The sequence below is a fragment of the Urocampus carinirostris genome, chromosome 3, assembly GCF_059441175.1.
Source record: "Urocampus carinirostris isolate Australia breed hairy pipefish chromosome 3, RoL_Ucar_1.0, whole genome shotgun sequence".
Lineage (NCBI taxonomy): Eukaryota > Metazoa > Chordata > Actinopteri > Syngnathiformes > Syngnathidae > Urocampus > Urocampus carinirostris.
The window spans coordinates 61724670-61742624 of NC_142351.1; the positions used below are offsets into that span (position 1 = coordinate 61724670).

Here is a 17955-nt window from a genome sequence, read left to right on the forward strand (position 1 = left end):
CTGCGATTGGCTGGCAACCAGTTCAGGGTGTCCCCTGCCCACTGCCCGGAGATGGCTGGGATGGGCTCAAGCCCCCCCCCGCGACCCTAATGAGGATAAGTGGTACGGCTGATGAGATGAGATGAGATATATACATATACACTTGGAAAACTAATAGGCTAGCAGGGAGTGTTTTGCGAAAGGCAGCCGAGCGGAAAAGTGCAAGGCTGGCAGACCAAAAGACACACGGGTAGGTTTAACAGGGAACCATTAATGAAAATCAGCTACAGCAACATACAGGAACCGAGCCAGGAATAAACCAATGGACACAATGTGGCTGAATTTGTCACAGAAGGTAAATGTTCCGATAAATCTTTAGCAGCCTTATTCAGAAGTTTGTGTTCAGAAAATTAAAAGCAAAAGACATACATTAGAATCTTGATTACAATTAAAGTACAAGCCGAACAAGTAGCATAAACACTCACTTGGTTACACTTAAGTTATTTTATGCTGTGAGGAAAGAGATTACACAATGGTCCACATACAAAAAATTTATTGTCATTGATGACGATCAGGAAAGGTGCAGCCTTGGTTTTTCAATTATGGGTTGTGTTCAAAAATAAAGATATATAGTGGGATGAGATAAAATAGGATAGAATTCAAATATATAAAACAATGAAAATACAATAGGTGTCCAAACACGGACAAGATTGCTTAATCCATGATTTGCATGTTTTAAAAGTAGAGTTCTGGTCACACACAAAGGCTCAATCCTGTTACTGCTTCTTCCCCTCCATTTGGCTCCTTGCTCTAGCATTGTCTGTTCACAAGGAGACAAAAACTGTCTCATTCCTCAGCAAAGCACATGTGGAGACGCAAGCCCCCTTTAAATAGGTCCAGAGTGGCAATGCTTCTACCTAGTCTCTAGTAATTTCCCAATTTTTAGAGGAATAATTACCTTCCCTTCACTGAAAAAGTAGAAGGGGGGAGAAGAATATTAACAAGACGAAGTGACTAGGTGAAAGCAGAAGTATTGAGTTCGGGTCTAAAATGCTTTGATAAAAATATTTCCCATTTGTCTGCCACAAAGTAGCTGCCCGCATAATTTTGTCATCTCGTGCATTCAGCTCATGACTTGTGAAGTGCCTCAGCTTGAACTTTCAGTCGCCGGAATTCCACCTGTATGGTGTCAGTCAGCGTTTTCCTCATCTCCAACTGCAAATAGACGGGAGAAAATGAATGTTTCTGATGCCAAACAGCATCAAAGACTAAACTAAAGACTAAACTTGCCTCACCTGGCTTTTGTTGTCTACTTTAAGTTTTTCCACCAGATCCTTGACACCGAAGGGTTTTCCCACAAGAATGGTGATCCTCTAGAAGAGCACATCTGATTAAGCAGAGAATGTCTCCTCCAGACTTGGAAGAGGCGAGAGAACTCCGATATGTTCCTACCTTGCCGATACGAGGGATGTAGGGGCTCATGTTAGGAAGGACATCGCTCAAGCCTGTAATAAAAAAGGGTGATGTCAGCTTAAAATGTAGTCAATATCGGAAATTATTTTCACAAAGTAGAGAAAATATAGTGTATGCTTAAAACGGTTGTTGGATGGCCTATTCGTACCATGTTTATAGGCAGTATTATTATTAAGATGATTCGACATCAATGGACCTTGCAACAATTCTAGATGACCAAATAAACATTTAGGAGGGTAATTGAAAAGTGACTCCAGTCTAGCAGTGGACCAACTTGGCTTGAGGGCCAGCCTTCTTCATCCAAGTCGCCAAACGAAATTGGTAAAATTGTAGTGATAATACGTGGTGAAAAAAAAAGGAATACTAAAAGAATAATGTGGGGGGTTTTTTTTGGCTTGTCTCCAGTGTCCCTTCATGTGGGTCCCCAAAATATATATCTTTGTGAAGCGTTTTTCTGCACTTGCTTTTTTTCCTATTATATTTTTATTTCATTTATCAAGATATTTAATTGGTTTAATGTCGGATTGGGTCGGGCTTGAATTTTTTTCGGTTGGCTTTTAGTTTTTGGGCTGGCTTTTAGGGAAAATGGATCGTTTCATTTTAGGCGGATCATTTTGGAAAAAAAGAGCTGCCACCAATGCCAAATTTGTAACTTAGACCCCCGCTTGCAGCAATAGTCCAACTGGGATAATGGATTGCAGCCAGAACACTACAGTTCATTTTAGGCGGGGCCTTATGGCACGCTTCAGTTGCCCAAACAAAAAAAAAAGCACCCTACCCCAACTCTCAGCAACATTCAACTTCGGATAATGGATCGCAACCACAACTGTGCATTTCATTGTAGGTGGGCCATAACGGCACGCCTCCCAACAAAAGTGCCTTCCACCGGTGACTGCTTTCAGCAATACGAGATTGGAGATAACAGACTTATGCGGAAAAACAGCTATGGCAAAACAAGAGCCGCCAGGGCAGAGAAAACTGCCGATCCGCGCCATGAGCAATAGGCCTTCGAGGAAAGTAGATCACGGCCAGTTCATTCATGACGGGCCACAATGGCAAGCGTTCTGACAAAAGTGCCTTCTTCTGGTCCCCACTTACAGCATTATGTATTGCAGTTGTAGAAGTGCAGTTTATGCTTCTGATTTAAATATAATTTTTTTAATTAATTTGAGTACAGAACGGCAAAAAATAGCCACCAGACCTGACCAAAAGGCACTCTACCTGTTGCGCTCGTAGCAATTTGCGATCAAGGATAACGGATCACGGATTATTTTTCAACCAGAGATACACTGAGGCCGTGAAGTACGAAACCCAAAGTAGCAAGATATTGCAGAATGTAGTAACAAATATCAAATCAACAACAATATCTAGATGTAGATGATTGCAACTACAGTCAATTTATTCATAAAAACATACGAGAACATTTTTTCCTCATGTATTTGCGGGGTATCGGATTTAACCCTGAATCAAATCAATATTTCTTCCTGGTCTGGCGCCTTCTGAGACATTTTTACACCAAATGCAGCTCGTAACTCAAAAAATTTGCCTAGCCCTGCCTTCATCTCACTTACCTACATGCCAGAGTGGCAAGATGATGGGATTGAGGTTGCACTCTGCTATTAGACGCCCAACACCTAAAAAAGAATTCACTAGTTTGTCCGAGTGACATGTTCTAAACATAAGCGAATAATAAACTTACCCCATTTTAATCTGATGAATTCGTCACTTGTGTTGATTTTACCTGTTCAGTGAACAATACGATTTAGTCCAGAAATTCCCTCAGTGGCACCCACTGGTGTATCTTTATGCCATATACAACCACTAGCAAAAAGTATGGAATCACCAGTCTTAGGTAAGCCCTCACTCAGACATTTTGTTCAGTAAAACAAACTCCGATCACAAACATGAGAAAAATTGAGAGTGTAACATATTGGCATTCAGAAACACTAAAATAAATTAAGAAAAAATATTCCAATGGTCAGTAAATGTAACTTCTATAGAGCAAGTGCAGGGAAATACATATGGAATTATTCAATTTTAAGGGGAAAAAAATGGAATCGGTGCCTTTTGAGTAGAAATAAAAGTCAATTTCCTCACCTTAAATGGGCAACTGGCTTAGATTGTGTCTGCCCGTTAGTCAGCAGTAAAAAACTGCAGTTATCACACCTTAGAGGGATCCTGGACTGAGTGGATTGGCAAGAATCATGGGTCCACCAAGAAAGATGTCTCTTGAAACCAGAGACATGATTGTCAAACTTCTTGAAGGTAACTCTTCTCGTATGGTTGCCAAAGATGTCGGCTGTATCAAATATTTGAACCAAATACAAACAGTATGGGAAAGTTGTTAAAGTCGACCGTACTGGTAGGCCCAAAACGACATGTAGGCGTCAAGATAAACAACTGGAGGTCATATGTCTTGAAAACAGAAAATAGACAAGAAAAATGAAGAGGAAATGGGAGAAAGTTGGAGTTATTGTATGTGACAGAACTGTGCAAAATCGCCTAAAGTGAATGGAATTTTCATATAGGAAGGCTAAAAGGAGACCATCGTTGACGATTAAACACAAAAGAACAAGATTGCAATGTGCTCAGGAGAGGCAATCATGGACTGTGGATGGATGACAAGATGAAGGTTATCTTCAATGATGAGTCACGAATCTGCATTGGACAATGTGATGATGCTGGAACTTATGTTTGGTGCCATTTCAGTGAGATTTACAAAGAGGACTGCCTTAAAAAAACATCTAAATTCCCACAGTCCTTAATGATATGGGGCTGCATGTCAGACAAAGGCACTGGGTAGAAGGCTGTGGTCAAATCTGCAATAAATGCACAAGTTGACATTTTGGGCAGCTTTCTTTTTCCTTCAAAAAATGTTTGGGGATGATGAAGTCATTTTCCAAGATGGCAATGAATCATGCCACAGAGCAAAAACTGTGAAAGCATTCCTTGGAGAAAGACACATCCAGTCAATGTCATGGCCTGCAAATAGCCCAGGTCTCAACCCAACTGAAAACCTGGGGTGGAAATTGAAAAAAAATGTCCACAGCAATACTGTGATCTGCAAAGATGATCTTGCAACTTCAATCAAAGAGAGTTGGCACCAGATTGATGAAGAATACGGTTTGTCACTTATCAAGTCCATGCCTCAGAGAGAGCAAGCTGCCATAAAAGCCAAAGGTGGTGCAACTAATTACTAGTGATATGTTTTGATTGTTATTTATTTGTCTGTTTTTCATGATTCCATATTTTTTTCCTCAGGATATATTCCATATTTTTTCCCTGTGCTTGGGCTTTAAGGTAGCATTTACTGACCACCACTAAGTTTTTTATTCATTTCTTTTAGTGATTCAGAATGGAAAGGAGTTCCACTTTTGAAAAAAGTATTTTTTCATGCTTTTTCATTTATCTGAGTTTGTTCTACAGAATAAAATTTTGGTTTGAGTACTTGTCCAAGAATGATGATCCATACTTCTTGCTAGGGGTTTTATTTTAAGGTTATAAACCATATTTTCTGGGATATGAATTGCTTTGGCATATAACTAGCAATGAGTTTGTATAAAACCCACAAAAATAACAAATCATACTGCAAAACATTTATTCTTATCCCATTATATGATAAAAATCAGAAAAGCTTCCCAACCAAAAATATTACATTAGTTGTAGTATATTCTGTCAAAAAATGTTTTCCTTGATTTGCTTATTATATTTCAATACTAAGTTAATTTAAATGGGTATACTAAGAAAAATTACTGATATAATTTCCCTTTTTATTTTTTCCAAAGTATAGCATCTCCGCCTTATTTTTTCACTTTATAAAGTGGAAAAAGCTATTTTTTGTATCCACTTTACAACATTCCCCACCATACGATAAAGTATTTTACATGCCCAAAAAGTATAAAATTCAAACTTTGTGGCGTTCGTGCTCATGCTGAGTTACTTTTCTAAGCCTGTCTGTTATTTGTCAATGTCATTAAAAATGCTGGACTGCAATTGGTTTGCGTCACGGCATCAAGAAAATGTATCCTCCAACACTTCTCTCTTCGTTCAATTCAAAATCTCGTGTGCTTCATAAAGACTTTTGACAAGTTGTCAATAAAATACTGTATTTTTTGTCCTGTATTTCTTCACTACGGGTCCCAAGTAGAAGTACGAGCTTGGGCCCCGACCCGAAATTTGGGCATAAAATGTCAGTCATTAATTCTTTTTTTTTCCTTTTATTGTGGAGGATCAGCACCCATGCACTCACTTTTACTCAAGTAATTATTTGGATGACTACTTTTTACTTCTACTTGAGTTTTATTATTCTGAAGTAACAGTACTTTTACTTGTGTGACACACTTCGGCGCCAAAGTCCATATTTATCACTGAATACACCCATATCACTCACGTTGTAACGTCGCTGAAGTGCGCAATTTTCTAGGGAGAAAACAAGAAAAAAACTAATTGAATTTATTTTAGTCCTACCTTCAGGAAAAATGTGCACCCACTCCCCTCCATTCAGCTTCTCCAGGATGAAATCCATTCCTTTCTGGTAAACGCCATCACCTAAAAAAAGCAGTAAAATATCAACGGTCTAAAACGTTTGGTGTTACACCTAACCCGTTACTTATAAGGCGTTCCTGGAACGCAATTACCTTTCTCTGTAACGCGTACTGTAATACATTTTTATTAAAATTTACATGGTGAGTTACAGCTTTTTTAAGCTATTTTATTTTGTGCAGATCATGAATGGGTTTCCCTTTATCACTGAATACGCCCATATCTCTTACGTTGTAACATAAAGCGCTTCATCCACCAGCCAAGGGCACTGTGAGTCAAGTATGTTTATATTAAACCAAAAGGTGACGGTCTAAAACACAGAGTATGAGGATGCTGAGTTTCTCTTAATGGAGATATACTCTCTAATTCGGGGATCAGCCTATACACACATATTTGATGGTGTGTTACTAGTGGCAAACGAAAGGCACATGTAGATGGGGCATGGCTTATTAAAGAATAACAATCCAACGGGAGACCAATCAAGAAAACATGAGCACGGAATTTATGATAAAAGTGTGCTGAATTTTGGTCCATTTATTTGTAAAATTACGATTGCAATACCTCAGCTATCTATATCTACAGTGCTGTCCAAAATAATAACAGTGCAAAGTGACAAACCAGAATATCCGTTTTTTAGTATATTTTTTCTAGTTACATGCTAGAAAAGTTACCAGTAGGTGCAGTAGATTCTCAGAAAACAAACAAGACCCAGAACTGTGCCACACACGCGCTAACCACTGTGCCGCCGTGCTGCCCATATGCAGGTATATACATGGTAATTTCTAACCATACAGTTATTTTCAGAGTATGCAAAATTAATTACTTTTTAAATGAAGTATATAGTAATGGTAACTAATTTCAGTTTTTCAGTCACGCATCCAACACTGGTTATTACCCACCTCTAATAACAGGAACGCATTTCCCTTTGCTGAAGAAGCGGGAGTGCAACTCTCTTGTGAAGCAGATGTCTGATGCCGTTGGGGTCCTGTTCCAAAATCAAATCAAACTCACTTTACACTAGTGCTGCAACAATTATTTTAATCTGACTTATATTTCCATTATTTTGAAATATATTATTCAGTTACTGGTTTAGTTAATAAGCAAATGTTTTAATCATTATTCTCTAAATTATTGGAATAAAATCACCAGTTTGGGTTAAAAGCATCCGTCAATGAATTGTTCCTTTTCAAAACATAATTGCCATTTTCACACTTTAGATTGGGCAATACTTTTAAAACAATAGATAAATTAAATAAAACATCCTCAGACCTATAGTAGATTTCTTGAAATATTAATTTGACTAATATGTGGCACTACATTTCATGCCATTTTGTTTTGTTTTTACACAACAGACACACAAAAATTCTTCTACAATGGAAGACAGTAAAAAAAAAAACTGTCAATATTTACTTTGGGGAACGTTCCAGTTAAGAACAATCACTTAATTAGATGGTTGACGATTAATTTTCCAACTCAGGGGTGTCAAACTCCTTTCCACTGAGGGCCACATCACCGTAATAGCTGGCTTCTGCAGGTCTTAACTTATAAATGTAACTATATGCAATTAAATGCCGTGTAAAATAAAAGTAACTTATCCTGAATGTAAAACGATAATTAATTACTTGTTCAATTCACAAAAAATACAGTTGCATTAACAAATATGTAGCGACATATAGTTATATGATATATCCAAAATAAAGCAAAAAATACAATGGACACTTTTGACCCATTTCTATATATAGCCGCTCAAAACATTTTAAATTCACAAAATGATGTGACGAACTACATTTGGCCCACTTTCCATGATTAATCGATTAATTGTTGCACCTGTAATTCGAACTGGAAACCTTAAACGATGGCTTTTCTTTCAGGTGTACAAGTAACATGCATAAATTTCTAAATAAAAAAAAATTAAAAAATTGGGGGAGGTTGGGGGACAGTATACAAACTGACATCTGTTATTGGCTGGCGGGGTCGAAAACATACTGTACATACATGCCTAAAAATGTGTCTTATTTTTCAAAATGATAAACACAATACTTTATTTAGTGACAGGATTTTGCAAAGTAATGTAAACAAAGCTACTGACTGTTTTCTGATAAGAGTCTCACCACAGAACAAAATTAGCTTTCGCTCATGTTATTACAATGTAATAAACTGTAACGGATTTATAAATTAAGATTAAATATAAACAGTCCATACAAAAACGTTTGTCCCGTATTAAAATTTTAGATAACTACACTGAAGTTGTTCTTACCATCTCATTTTTTGGAAGTTCCACAAATGTCTGAGTTTCAGGAGACCTACCGCACACAAACACAAATTTTATTTGACTTTCCTGATGCATCGACGGTGCTTCCAGGTGAAGCCTTACCCCAAATGTGCGGGTCGTCCATGCAGGACTGGTGATTAGAAAGCGTGATGAGGGGCGTGTCAGATGGTCGCTGGTCGATCAGCTCCAGGAGCACCTCCTGGTTGTGCACCCTGAGGCAGTTCAGGTGCTCTATGACAGCACAGACAAGGTTTGGATGGCAAACATTTATGAAGATTTAGGATTACAGTATACAGCATTAATCTGTCCCGAGGTAGCAGTTGCAAAGTGAAATTTCCATACAGCAGGGAATAGAACCCTATAGTAATGAGCTAATGTGTTCTGAACCCCAGGTACCCCAGGTAAAACTATGAAAATAGCCAAATGGTAAATACTGTTGTGCATACAGTACTACTTTGAAACTTGTGATTGAAGGCTATTCAAAAGAATATGATTTCACTTGACTTGTGTAATGTACGTGTATAGGATTACATAACATTACAAATACATATGCATGGAAAGGGAAAATTATATTTGATTTGCCTTTGATGTGATCTGACTTGAGCTGGTCAAACGGAGTAGCAGGTGGATGCATAGTGGGGGTGGGTGGCCGCGAATCCTAAATGAAACCAATTCTAAACTTTCCACTTGTGAGGATTGTTATGCTCTCAGAAAATTTGTTTGCTTGAATTGCCTCATTTTTAGTCCCAATCGTCCATTGGTTACTGCCATGCAATTTAGCAGGTGTAGCGATTCGTGTGCCCTCTGGACTTGAAATGAAATGATCTGCATTTATATAGTGCTTCTATAGTTATCATGTTTTTGACTCTCCCTTTACCATCACTGCTTTGGACCCACAATAAATTAATACACTATGAAAAAATACAGTATCGTATCACTGACTTGAAAAGTCTTTAAGAAGCACATGATATTCTGAATGAAGAAAGTGAAAGGCATGGTGGGAGATATTTCATCCTCCAGCACATTTGTATTTCATGATCCTTTACATACCAATAGCAAACCAGCATTTTAGATTATGTCAACCAACAGCAGGCAAAGATGTAACTCATTTTGGGCACTAACAGTTTGAATTTTTTGGCTTTTAGGTATGCAAAATATTATGTTGCTTGCTATACTGAGGGAAATGCCGTAACGAGGGTCCAAAAAACATCGTATTCCACACCTTAAAGTGAAAATGTTGCGAGGCCTTATCCCAGGGGTCTAGTGTAATTCAATGCACAAGCACAAACCTGGGCTTAGCAAAGTTTAACTCAACACTTAACATCATTGTTTTTCAATTAAATTGTTAATTGTTTAGTAAAATGTTACAACTTTGACAAAGATATCCAAAGTTGAAAAATTCCAAATGTTCCTAAACTGACCTTTCCTGGGAGTTTTAACAGCTTTTACAATGCGTTGTGAGAACCGGTGTGTGCAACTTACTGGTCCACAAGTAGGAGTAGGAACCCACCAAGCCCATGATAAGCGAGCCAGAGAGCCTCCACGCCAAAGTCGGGCACCGGGGGAACGGCCACTTGACCTCCAGTGGCATCACGGCTCTCTTCACACACTACATCCACTTGAAACATAAGATAGGATCTAGATCAGGGTTTTCGGCGCCCATTGGCTATTTGAAGCCCAAAAGACAATTCTTTATTTGCCGTAATATGAAATCTTCATGTTAGTGTGACTTGTGCAAATTTGATATGGATCCTACATTTGCGCTCATTAGTTCGGCAGGTCTCAAAATTCACAAGCCAATGTTTGAGATCGATGTACCTTTGCCCTGCAAAGATCCGCATGAAACTTCCTGGGTAAAATAATGGTCCTTACTGTTGAACTAAAGTTCTATGTTCAAAATTTATTTATGAAGGACAATAAGACAAATCTAATTTTACAAAAATAACAGTTGATCTTAAACTGCCTTGTTTAGCTGTTCTGCGAGACACAACAAGGGATAACTGATTAATCGGGAATCATCGATGGTGTAGTTTCTTAAACTAATATTATGGAACAACATATCATGTTCCTTAAAATGTATGTGGATTTTTCTTCAAAATAGAAATTAAGTCCTCCCAAAACATAATGTAGTTGTCTTCGGAGTGTTGAATAACAATAGTAATAAATGACAACGGGAGACGCAACTTTTAAGAATTAAACTAGACTGGTGTAAAAAAGTAGCATTTGCTTGCTAAAAGCAGCTGCATTGAGGTCCAAGTTTTGAATTAATCGACTACGTCGATTTCACGTTTTACTTGAAGCCATAAATTGTGCTCTTTTCGTCATTCAGCAATATGTGTGATTTGGGATTCCACACCCAATTAGTATTAAAAAATAAACACTGCATATACATTAACGTGCAATGAGTACACCACAAAACACGCGACCGAAAAACGGTGTTTAGTACTGCACAATATTATAACACATGTAGTCCATAAAGTATCTCATGCTATGAATTGGAGTTTCGGAGTTGTTTAAGTCAAACTATTTTTGCTTACCAAACGAAATTACCCAGTTAACCTTCCCGACACAACATTCCGAATAACAGTGAAGTTAAGTTGAGTAATGTAGCCAACATAAAAATATTATCAATTAAAAGCATGACCGGGGGAAACACAAAAAACACATTTAAAACATTTACCCGTCTTGACTTTTTCCCTCTTGACAAGCTAACATAACCTGGAAGTGGAAGTTGCTTTCTTGTTTGTGGGTACTGTAGTTTTTTACTCGAAACGAAAAGGGCAACGTTACAGTGGTCAGGTATATCACGTTATACAGATAATTAATGTTGTCGTTTGACAAAAGTTTAGACTTTAAAATAACAATAATAATAGCAACAGTTAAATAATAAATTACTTGGGACACACAAAAGACACTTGCTAACATGACCCAGAAGTGTTGTAGTATTTTGGATTGTGGGTACGGTAGTTTTACTCGAAAAGGATAAAAGCAAGGTTACATTGCCCAGGTGTCACATTATACAAATTATTGGATTGATATTAAAAAAAAAAAAAAAAAATTAAAAACACTCTTCAATCAAAATGGGGACGAACAAAGGACACTTGAAACGTTAACCACTCTTTATTCATTTTTTCTTCGACAAGCTGACTTACCCTAATGTCTGTAAGCTCTATCTTACTCATGCCACCATATAGCATAATTTATGTGATTATTTGATAATAGCTCAAACAAAAAAAAAACGATTAAAAAACACTTCAAAAAAAGTAAAGTACTGTAGTCAAATGTAAATGGTCTGTATTTATATATAGCAATTTTCAAGTCAATGAAGACTTCCCACAGCACTTTACAATGTGCTTCACGCCTTTCCCTTTAACACACTAACTAACCAATAGCAGCGTCAGACATGCAAGGAAACTACCTGCTATCGGGGGCATTAGGGATTCAGTGTCTTGCCCAAGGACACTTCGGCATATAACACGGACAAGCTGGGAATTGAAACTGCTACCTCTTGATCCCAAAACAAGTGCTCTACCTCCTGAGATAATTACGACCCTAGTTTTAGTTGCTCACTACTTCTTCCAAAAAGTGACTGAGTAAGGAACTGAGTTACTCCATAGTAAAAGTAACGCGGTCCCAGGGAAAATAGCTATTTCCGTTACTTTAAAAATATGTTTTATGTCAAAGAATTGAGGAGTATTGGAGCCTGTTGAATAGAGAAAAACAGGTAGTTGTGTGATAGAACCTCATCTCATCTCATCTCATTAGCTACACCGCTTATCCTGAGTAGGGTTGCGGGGGTGCTGGAGCCCTTCCCAGCAATCATTGGGCAGTGGGCAGGGGACACCCTGAACTGGTTGCCAGTCAATCGCAGGGCACATGGGGACAGACAACTCACTCGGTCATTCACACCTAGGGACAATTTGGACCGGTCAATTCACCTGAAATCCATGTTTTTGGTTTTTTGGGGGTTTTTTTGGGGGGAATGTGGGAGGAAACCGAAGTGCCCGGAGGAAACCCATGCAAGCACGGGGAGAACATACAAACTCCGCACAAGTCTGGAGCTGGATTTGAACCCACGCAGGAGGTTCCCAAGACATGAACTGTGCCGCCCATGCGCTAACCACTGTGCCGCCGTGCTGCCCCGTGACAGAACCTTGTAATTTTTATTGAACCTAACCAGCAACAAATGTATCCTTACACTTCAGGGCAAAAAATTGAACAGTTAACAATAAAATAAAATTATAATCAGCAGTAAACCATAAAGTTGGTTGATGCATTCACCAATTCACCTTTTCTTTTGAAGCATTAGGAGATACAGACGCTGCCCTACTTACGAACGAGATAGGTTCCGGACAATCGTTCTTAAGTTGATTTTTTTCGTAAGTTTCTTCAGTGATATATATTTTATATGTTTAAGGTTTATATAGGGCCAGCACGGCGGCGCAGTGGTTAGCGCGTGTGCGGCACAGTTCTGAGGTCATGAGATCGAACCTCCTGTGTGGTGTTTGCATGTTCTCCCCGTGCTTGCGTGGGTTTCCTCCGGGGACTCCGGTTTCCTACCACATTCCAAAAATATGCATGTCAGGTTAATTGTCCACTCCAAATTGTCCCTAGTTGTGAATGAGCAAGTGATTTGTCTGTCTCTGTGTGCCTTGCGACTGGCTGGCAACCAGTTCAGGGCAATGTTCCCTCTAATTTTCCACGGGTCTGAGCGTTCACACAAAGTCGCTGAGCAACGCTTGAAACAACAGTGAGCAACAGCAATCCCAAGTGTGGCAACTAAGTCATTATCAAACATGTCCAAAACCTGACATCACGTTACATTTTGCTGAGTTTCCAACAATGCAAAACATGTTTTCACTTTTGAATGAATTGACTAATGTATTATTGCAAAGGTTGTATGGCCTACAAACGTCATTTGTTTTTAAAACAATTCTTTCACAAGATTTCCATTTCCTTTTTTTCCTGGTATCTTTTGTCGCATAATACATTTTTGGGGACTTAGTTGGTCGGTTGCACGATACACAACTGTATTTAATCACATTTTTTAGTGGAAGTATAATGTTGGCAACAAGATTGACTTGATATAATTGAAAATTATTTGAATGCAACACAAACTTTTTCTTCTTTTTCCCTGTTTTTTCTATATATTTTTTAAAATTCCTTTGTTTCTTTCTTTTCTTTTTTTTCTGGCTTTTTTCTGAATTTTTCCTTCTTTTTTCTCTTCCTTTTGATTCTTTTTTTCTCAGCTTTTCACTATTTTTTTTCTTTTTTGTTCTATTCCCCCTTCCTTTAAGTCATTTTGTGCATAATTTTACATAATATTTGGTCATACAGGGATGAAAGAAGCACAAACAACCTGAAGAGCCGTTTAGGACCCGAAAGAACCGGTTCCTTTTAGCGAGCCGAGCCGAAGAAGCCGGTTCTCGAAAAACTACTCAACTTCGTTCTACTTCGACCTTGACTTCCAAATACCGCATTTAGAACACAACGTCAGGGGAACCCATGTATTTTTACCTTCATGCATTGTAACTTTGACTTAATTCGCTTCTTAATTAGCAATTTCGAGCCCTCATTTTGTGAGCTGGCTAGATTTTCTTGTGCGCAGAAAAGCTCTGGGTAGTGCGCAATTGCGCACACACGCAGCTTGGAGGGAATATTGCGCTGAATAGATTTTCTTGTGCGCTAAGAATGTGCGGGCAGTGCGCGATTGCGCACGCGCGCAGCTTAGAGGGAACATTGGTTCAGGGTGTTCCCTGCCCTCTGCCCGAAGATAGCTGGGATGGGCTCCAGCACCCCCGCGACCCCACTGAGGATAAGCGGTGCAGATAATGGATGGATGGAGGGATGGAAGGTTTATATAAGTATGTTTAAGACTTGTATAAGTAACCTGTATTGTTTTGAACTAAAAAATAAACATTTGATGAAATTATATGCTCTATAAAGATGAATAAAGTTGAGTTAAACTTACTTTTGCAAGATGCACTTCAAGAGGTCCTCCTCAGTGGTAAAAAGTGGCCGAATAAAAGCATTCTGACCATTTTCTCAATTGCGTCAAGCTTTCTTATTCTACTTTTATTTCAAAAGAAACGGCTTGCCTCTTTTTTACACTTTACACCAACCACACTGAACGGATGCACAAGATATTAAACAATAAAAATGTCACAGTTATTAGCGCACTGGAGATAGTATGGACATGGACAATATAGAAAGTTTACACACGAACTTGGAAGAGAGAGCGCTTTTATTTTTCGGAGTGGATGCTAGGTGAACACTCACAGGTGTTTTCGTTTTTCATTATATTCTACTTGCTTTTCTACTAGCTATCTTGTCTGCATTCAGAATAATCTTAATATCTTTTGTTAAGCGATTACAAAAAATTATAAAAAAAACTAGTGTCAAATTCACAATAAATTTATTGAGAGCATTTAAAACAATGTGCATGCACTAAATAATTCAGCACCAATTATTTTCTTTAAATTCTACAAAGTCAAACAAAAAAAAAAGACAAATATGTAATAACAAAGAAAAACGGAACTGCACACCAATGTATATCAATGGTCACATAATACAAACATTTTTGGAACTGTGGGTAAAATAGATTTTTGAAAATGTTATCGAATTTCCTGGCTCCGGATAAATGTAATTGAAAATAAGGATGTTGCACGATCCCAGCACTTTTACGTCTGCAGAAGCTGGCAGGTTACCAGTCTGGTGCCAACCAGTTCAAACCCCTTAAGGCCACTTCAAAGCCTAAAAAACAAGCCTGCATGAGGGAAAGAAAAATTTATGAATGTGGTTTCATCAGCAAAATGGTGCGAAAAGGAAAAAAATGCGTACGGCGTTGGCGGGAAAGGCTCTGAGGAAGACGGCGTTGAAGCCCTTATAGAGCGCTTTTGCTCCCTCTTCTCTAAGTAACGTCCTCAAAACGTCCACCAGGCCTCTGTACTTGTCGTCTGCAGCTGCAAACATAGAAAAAGTCTTTAAAGGGATGGTGCATATCATTTGATCACTAGCTGTAACTAGTAATACAACTGAAAACGAGTGATTAAAAGCACAAGGAAGAATTGAAACTACGGGACTTAAAGTGACCAAACTGCACAATTTTTCCTTCTCTTTTTTGCAAAGCTTTTTGTTTTCTTTTGGTATCTGTAGCAACTAGATGGTGACAATTAAGTCAGCTCCTTTAAGGTGAAGCTAATGAATAGCGTAATAAATATACATTTCTCGACCTTTGAGTTCAGTGGTACGTCTTTATAAGAGTTCCTCTGACCTCGAGATTCTCAGTAAATGAGGTTTATTTGCAACAAAAATATTGAATTGAATTGTCTTTATTGTCACTGATATCATGCAATATCATTAGATAGCAGAAACAAAAACAAGAACAATTGAAAAAAATAAAAAAAAGTGGCAACATACGTTTTCACAGTTTTGTGCGCTTGATTATGGTGGTGATGGCCCTGGGAAAGAAGCTGTTGCTTTTGCTCGCTATACAAAGGAAAATCCAGTTTACGAGTACTCCCAGAGGCTACCACTTACTGCTAATGACTGCTCACTGCCAGTATAAAGTGTTCTTGTATGCGAATACAAACTACGACAGGCAAAAAAGAGTGTAATTTTTTTGTGTGTACAATAATTTAATGTCACAGTAACGTTCATTTTAAGTGTACAGTAAGTGCTTCCATTTTATTATGGAACAGTCTCTCAAATTCATACCTTTCAACCTCTGCCAATTGCAAAAAAAGACTATGTAGAATACCGCGACAATATTAGCAATCTACTATGACGTTGTCGCCTGCTGCCTGTGACCGAGACTCTGAGAGAATCGGTATTAGAGCCGAAATGGGCAAGACGAGTTTGCACTTTTTTAAAAAAAAAAAAAAAAAATGTTTTCCTGTATAAAAAAAGTACTCAATTTGAAATGATGAAAAAACGTAAAATATGGGGAACACATATAGGTTTGCAATCTATGCAATCTCTGATTTTATAATATGGTGTGTTTGATGAAATTGGCCCCATTTTGGCGTAAACAATAGTTTAACAAAGAAAGTTTCTAGTAGCTTCCCCTCAGAGGAAGTCACGCTGCAGGTTCGAATGACACGCCTCCAGGGATCGATGATGTCACCAGGTTGCTTTAAAAGCTTTTCAAGGATGAGTCCTCGTCTCATGTGCCTCGCTCTCTCGATCAAAGCCTCCCAAGCAACTGCGTCTCCCTCTTTAACCAAACTTCAAAATTATGAGACTGATTGTTATTTTATAGAGTGGACTTTCCACATCCTCTTTTAGATGGATTTTCAAGTAATCCGGGGTAACTGCAATCGGTTTGTCACCTGTCTGAAAGTTGGACTTGAGGACATCCGGGGGTAGCGCGATGGTCCAGTTTAAGAGTCCGGCCACGCCGCCGGCAAGCAGGATGTAGGCAGAACCAAGCTGGGAAACGCTAAAAGACGTAAGCAAACTCTGAGAAGGTCAGCTCACAATTCATATTCTCACGCAGATACCTTTGGCCTTCTGGAGTCAAAAAGTTTTTCAGATATTCATATGTGAGGAAGTAGAGCCCATTGGAAGGCACATCTAGAATGAAGAAAAGCAGATTTATAAAATGTTTGTTTAATATTTCTCTGCATTTAACAGTTTGAATTTCTCATCTGCGGATTATGTTTAAAAAATAGGTTCCTCTGATAAATACGTATTCCATGGAATTATGTGTTACTTTACAAGCCCAGTACACTCAGACCAATTTGAGAACTGTTTGCTGTTGTGCTAATATGTTGCTAGCCAGGAGAATGGACTTACATTATATATGGACAGATACAGCCGTGGCATATTTGCCTTGGGGATAGAAGATAAAACAGAAATGTCTTAGGGAAATCAACAAATAAGTGAGATGTTTTAGCGGTCAAGCTGGCATTTTCATTTGTCTTTGTACTCCAAGTCCCACAGTGCTTTGCTGCATCAAAAAAAACCTGGACGAGGGAAACTGCACGAGCGCAGTAATGTGGACAAGTAAAAGCGTCATATCGTTAAGTTTTATACACTTACTGTATATATTTATAAATTCACTTAATATGTGTGGTCATGAAACAGATTTAATCGCAAAAAGCAACGGAATACTGTATTTTATGTAAGACCATCTGTAAAGATAAATGTATAAACAAATACCTACAACTATATGCCATATACTGTAAATAAGTTAACACATAAAGAAATCAAATCATACCTAAATATATTACTTAAAAGCAATTTATTCATATATTTATGCTTTTTTTCATTTATTTCTAGAGTCAATTTTGTTATTTATTTTATCGTGTATCTTGTCATGGATTTTGTTGTGCATTTTGTCATGTAGTTTGATATGTATTTTGAAACAACAAAATCGTATTCAGGGCTCTCAGAGACGGACAACTCACTCGCTCATTCACACCTAGAGGCAATTTGGACCAGCCAATTAACCTGAACTGCATGTTTTTTGAATGTGGGAGGAAACTATAGTGCCTGGAGTAAACCCATGCAAGCACAGAGAGAACATGCAAACTCCACACAGGAAGGATGGTCGCTGGATTTGATCCAATGACCTCAGAACTGTGCCACGGACGTGCTAACCACTCATCCGCCATGCTGCCCATATATACCTACATATATATACCTATATATATATATATACCTCTATATATATATATATATATATA

The 17955-nt window shown here is 38.2% G+C and overlaps 2 protein-coding genes across 6 annotated transcripts in view; both read right to left on the reverse strand.

The window, feature by feature from the left end:
- Positions 1-515: 515 nt before the first annotated feature.
- On the reverse strand, positions 516-11173 carry tafazzin (tafazzin, phospholipid-lysophospholipid transacylase). Of its 4 annotated transcripts, none has more exons than XM_088332851.1 (11): positions 10947-11170; positions 9749-9884; positions 8369-8497; positions 8252-8297; positions 6894-6979; positions 5920-6000; positions 3152-3193; positions 3024-3086; positions 1432-1484; positions 1275-1352; positions 516-1194 (listed from the first exon to the last, which is right to left on the reverse strand). In XM_088332851.1, the coding sequence occupies exons 2-11, from the start codon at positions 9855-9857 to the stop codon at positions 1108-1110; spliced, it is 774 nt and encodes a 257-aa protein (XP_088188977.1). In that variant the 5' UTR covers positions 9858-9884; positions 10947-11170; the 3' UTR covers positions 516-1107. The 4 variants fall into 4 exon arrangements, with proteins under 4 accessions (XP_088188977.1, XP_088188978.1, XP_088188979.1 ...); XM_088332852.1 differs by having other exon boundaries at positions 10804-10949; XM_088332853.1 differs by lacking the exon at positions 10947-11170 and adding an exon at positions 10023-10091.
- Positions 11174-14664: 3491 nt separating this feature from the next.
- Positions 14665-17955, reverse strand: part of LOC148370356 (mitochondrial carnitine/acylcarnitine carrier protein-like) — an 18132-nt gene continuing 14841 nt past the window's right edge. For both annotated transcript variants that reach the window (XM_088332855.1, XM_088332856.1), the window contains 4 exons: positions 16768-16840; positions 16597-16706; positions 15107-15228; positions 14665-15032 (listed from right to left, as the gene is read on the reverse strand). In XM_088332855.1, the coding sequence (XP_088188981.1) occupies positions 14970-15032; positions 15107-15228; positions 16597-16706; positions 16768-16840 (368 nt within the window). In that variant the 3' untranslated portion in view covers positions 14665-14969. The remainder of the gene's footprint in view (positions 15033-15106; positions 15229-16596; positions 16707-16767; positions 16841-17955) is intronic.

Excerpts from the sequence above, each read along its gene's own strand:
- tafazzin (XM_088332851.1), bottom strand. The coding sequence starts at position 9,857 with ATGCCACTGGAGGTCAAGTGGCCGTTCCCCCGGTGCCCGACTTTGGCG. Across the intron at positions 6,001-6,893 it reads ATGCGTTCCTGTTATTAGAG|GTGATGGCGTTTACCAGAAA; the intron begins GTGGGTAATAAC and ends TGCTTTTTTTAG. Across the intron at positions 3,087-3,151 it reads ATTCATCAGATTAAAATGGG|GTGTTGGGCGTCTAATAGCA; the intron begins GTAAGTTTATTA and ends ATTCTTTTTTAG.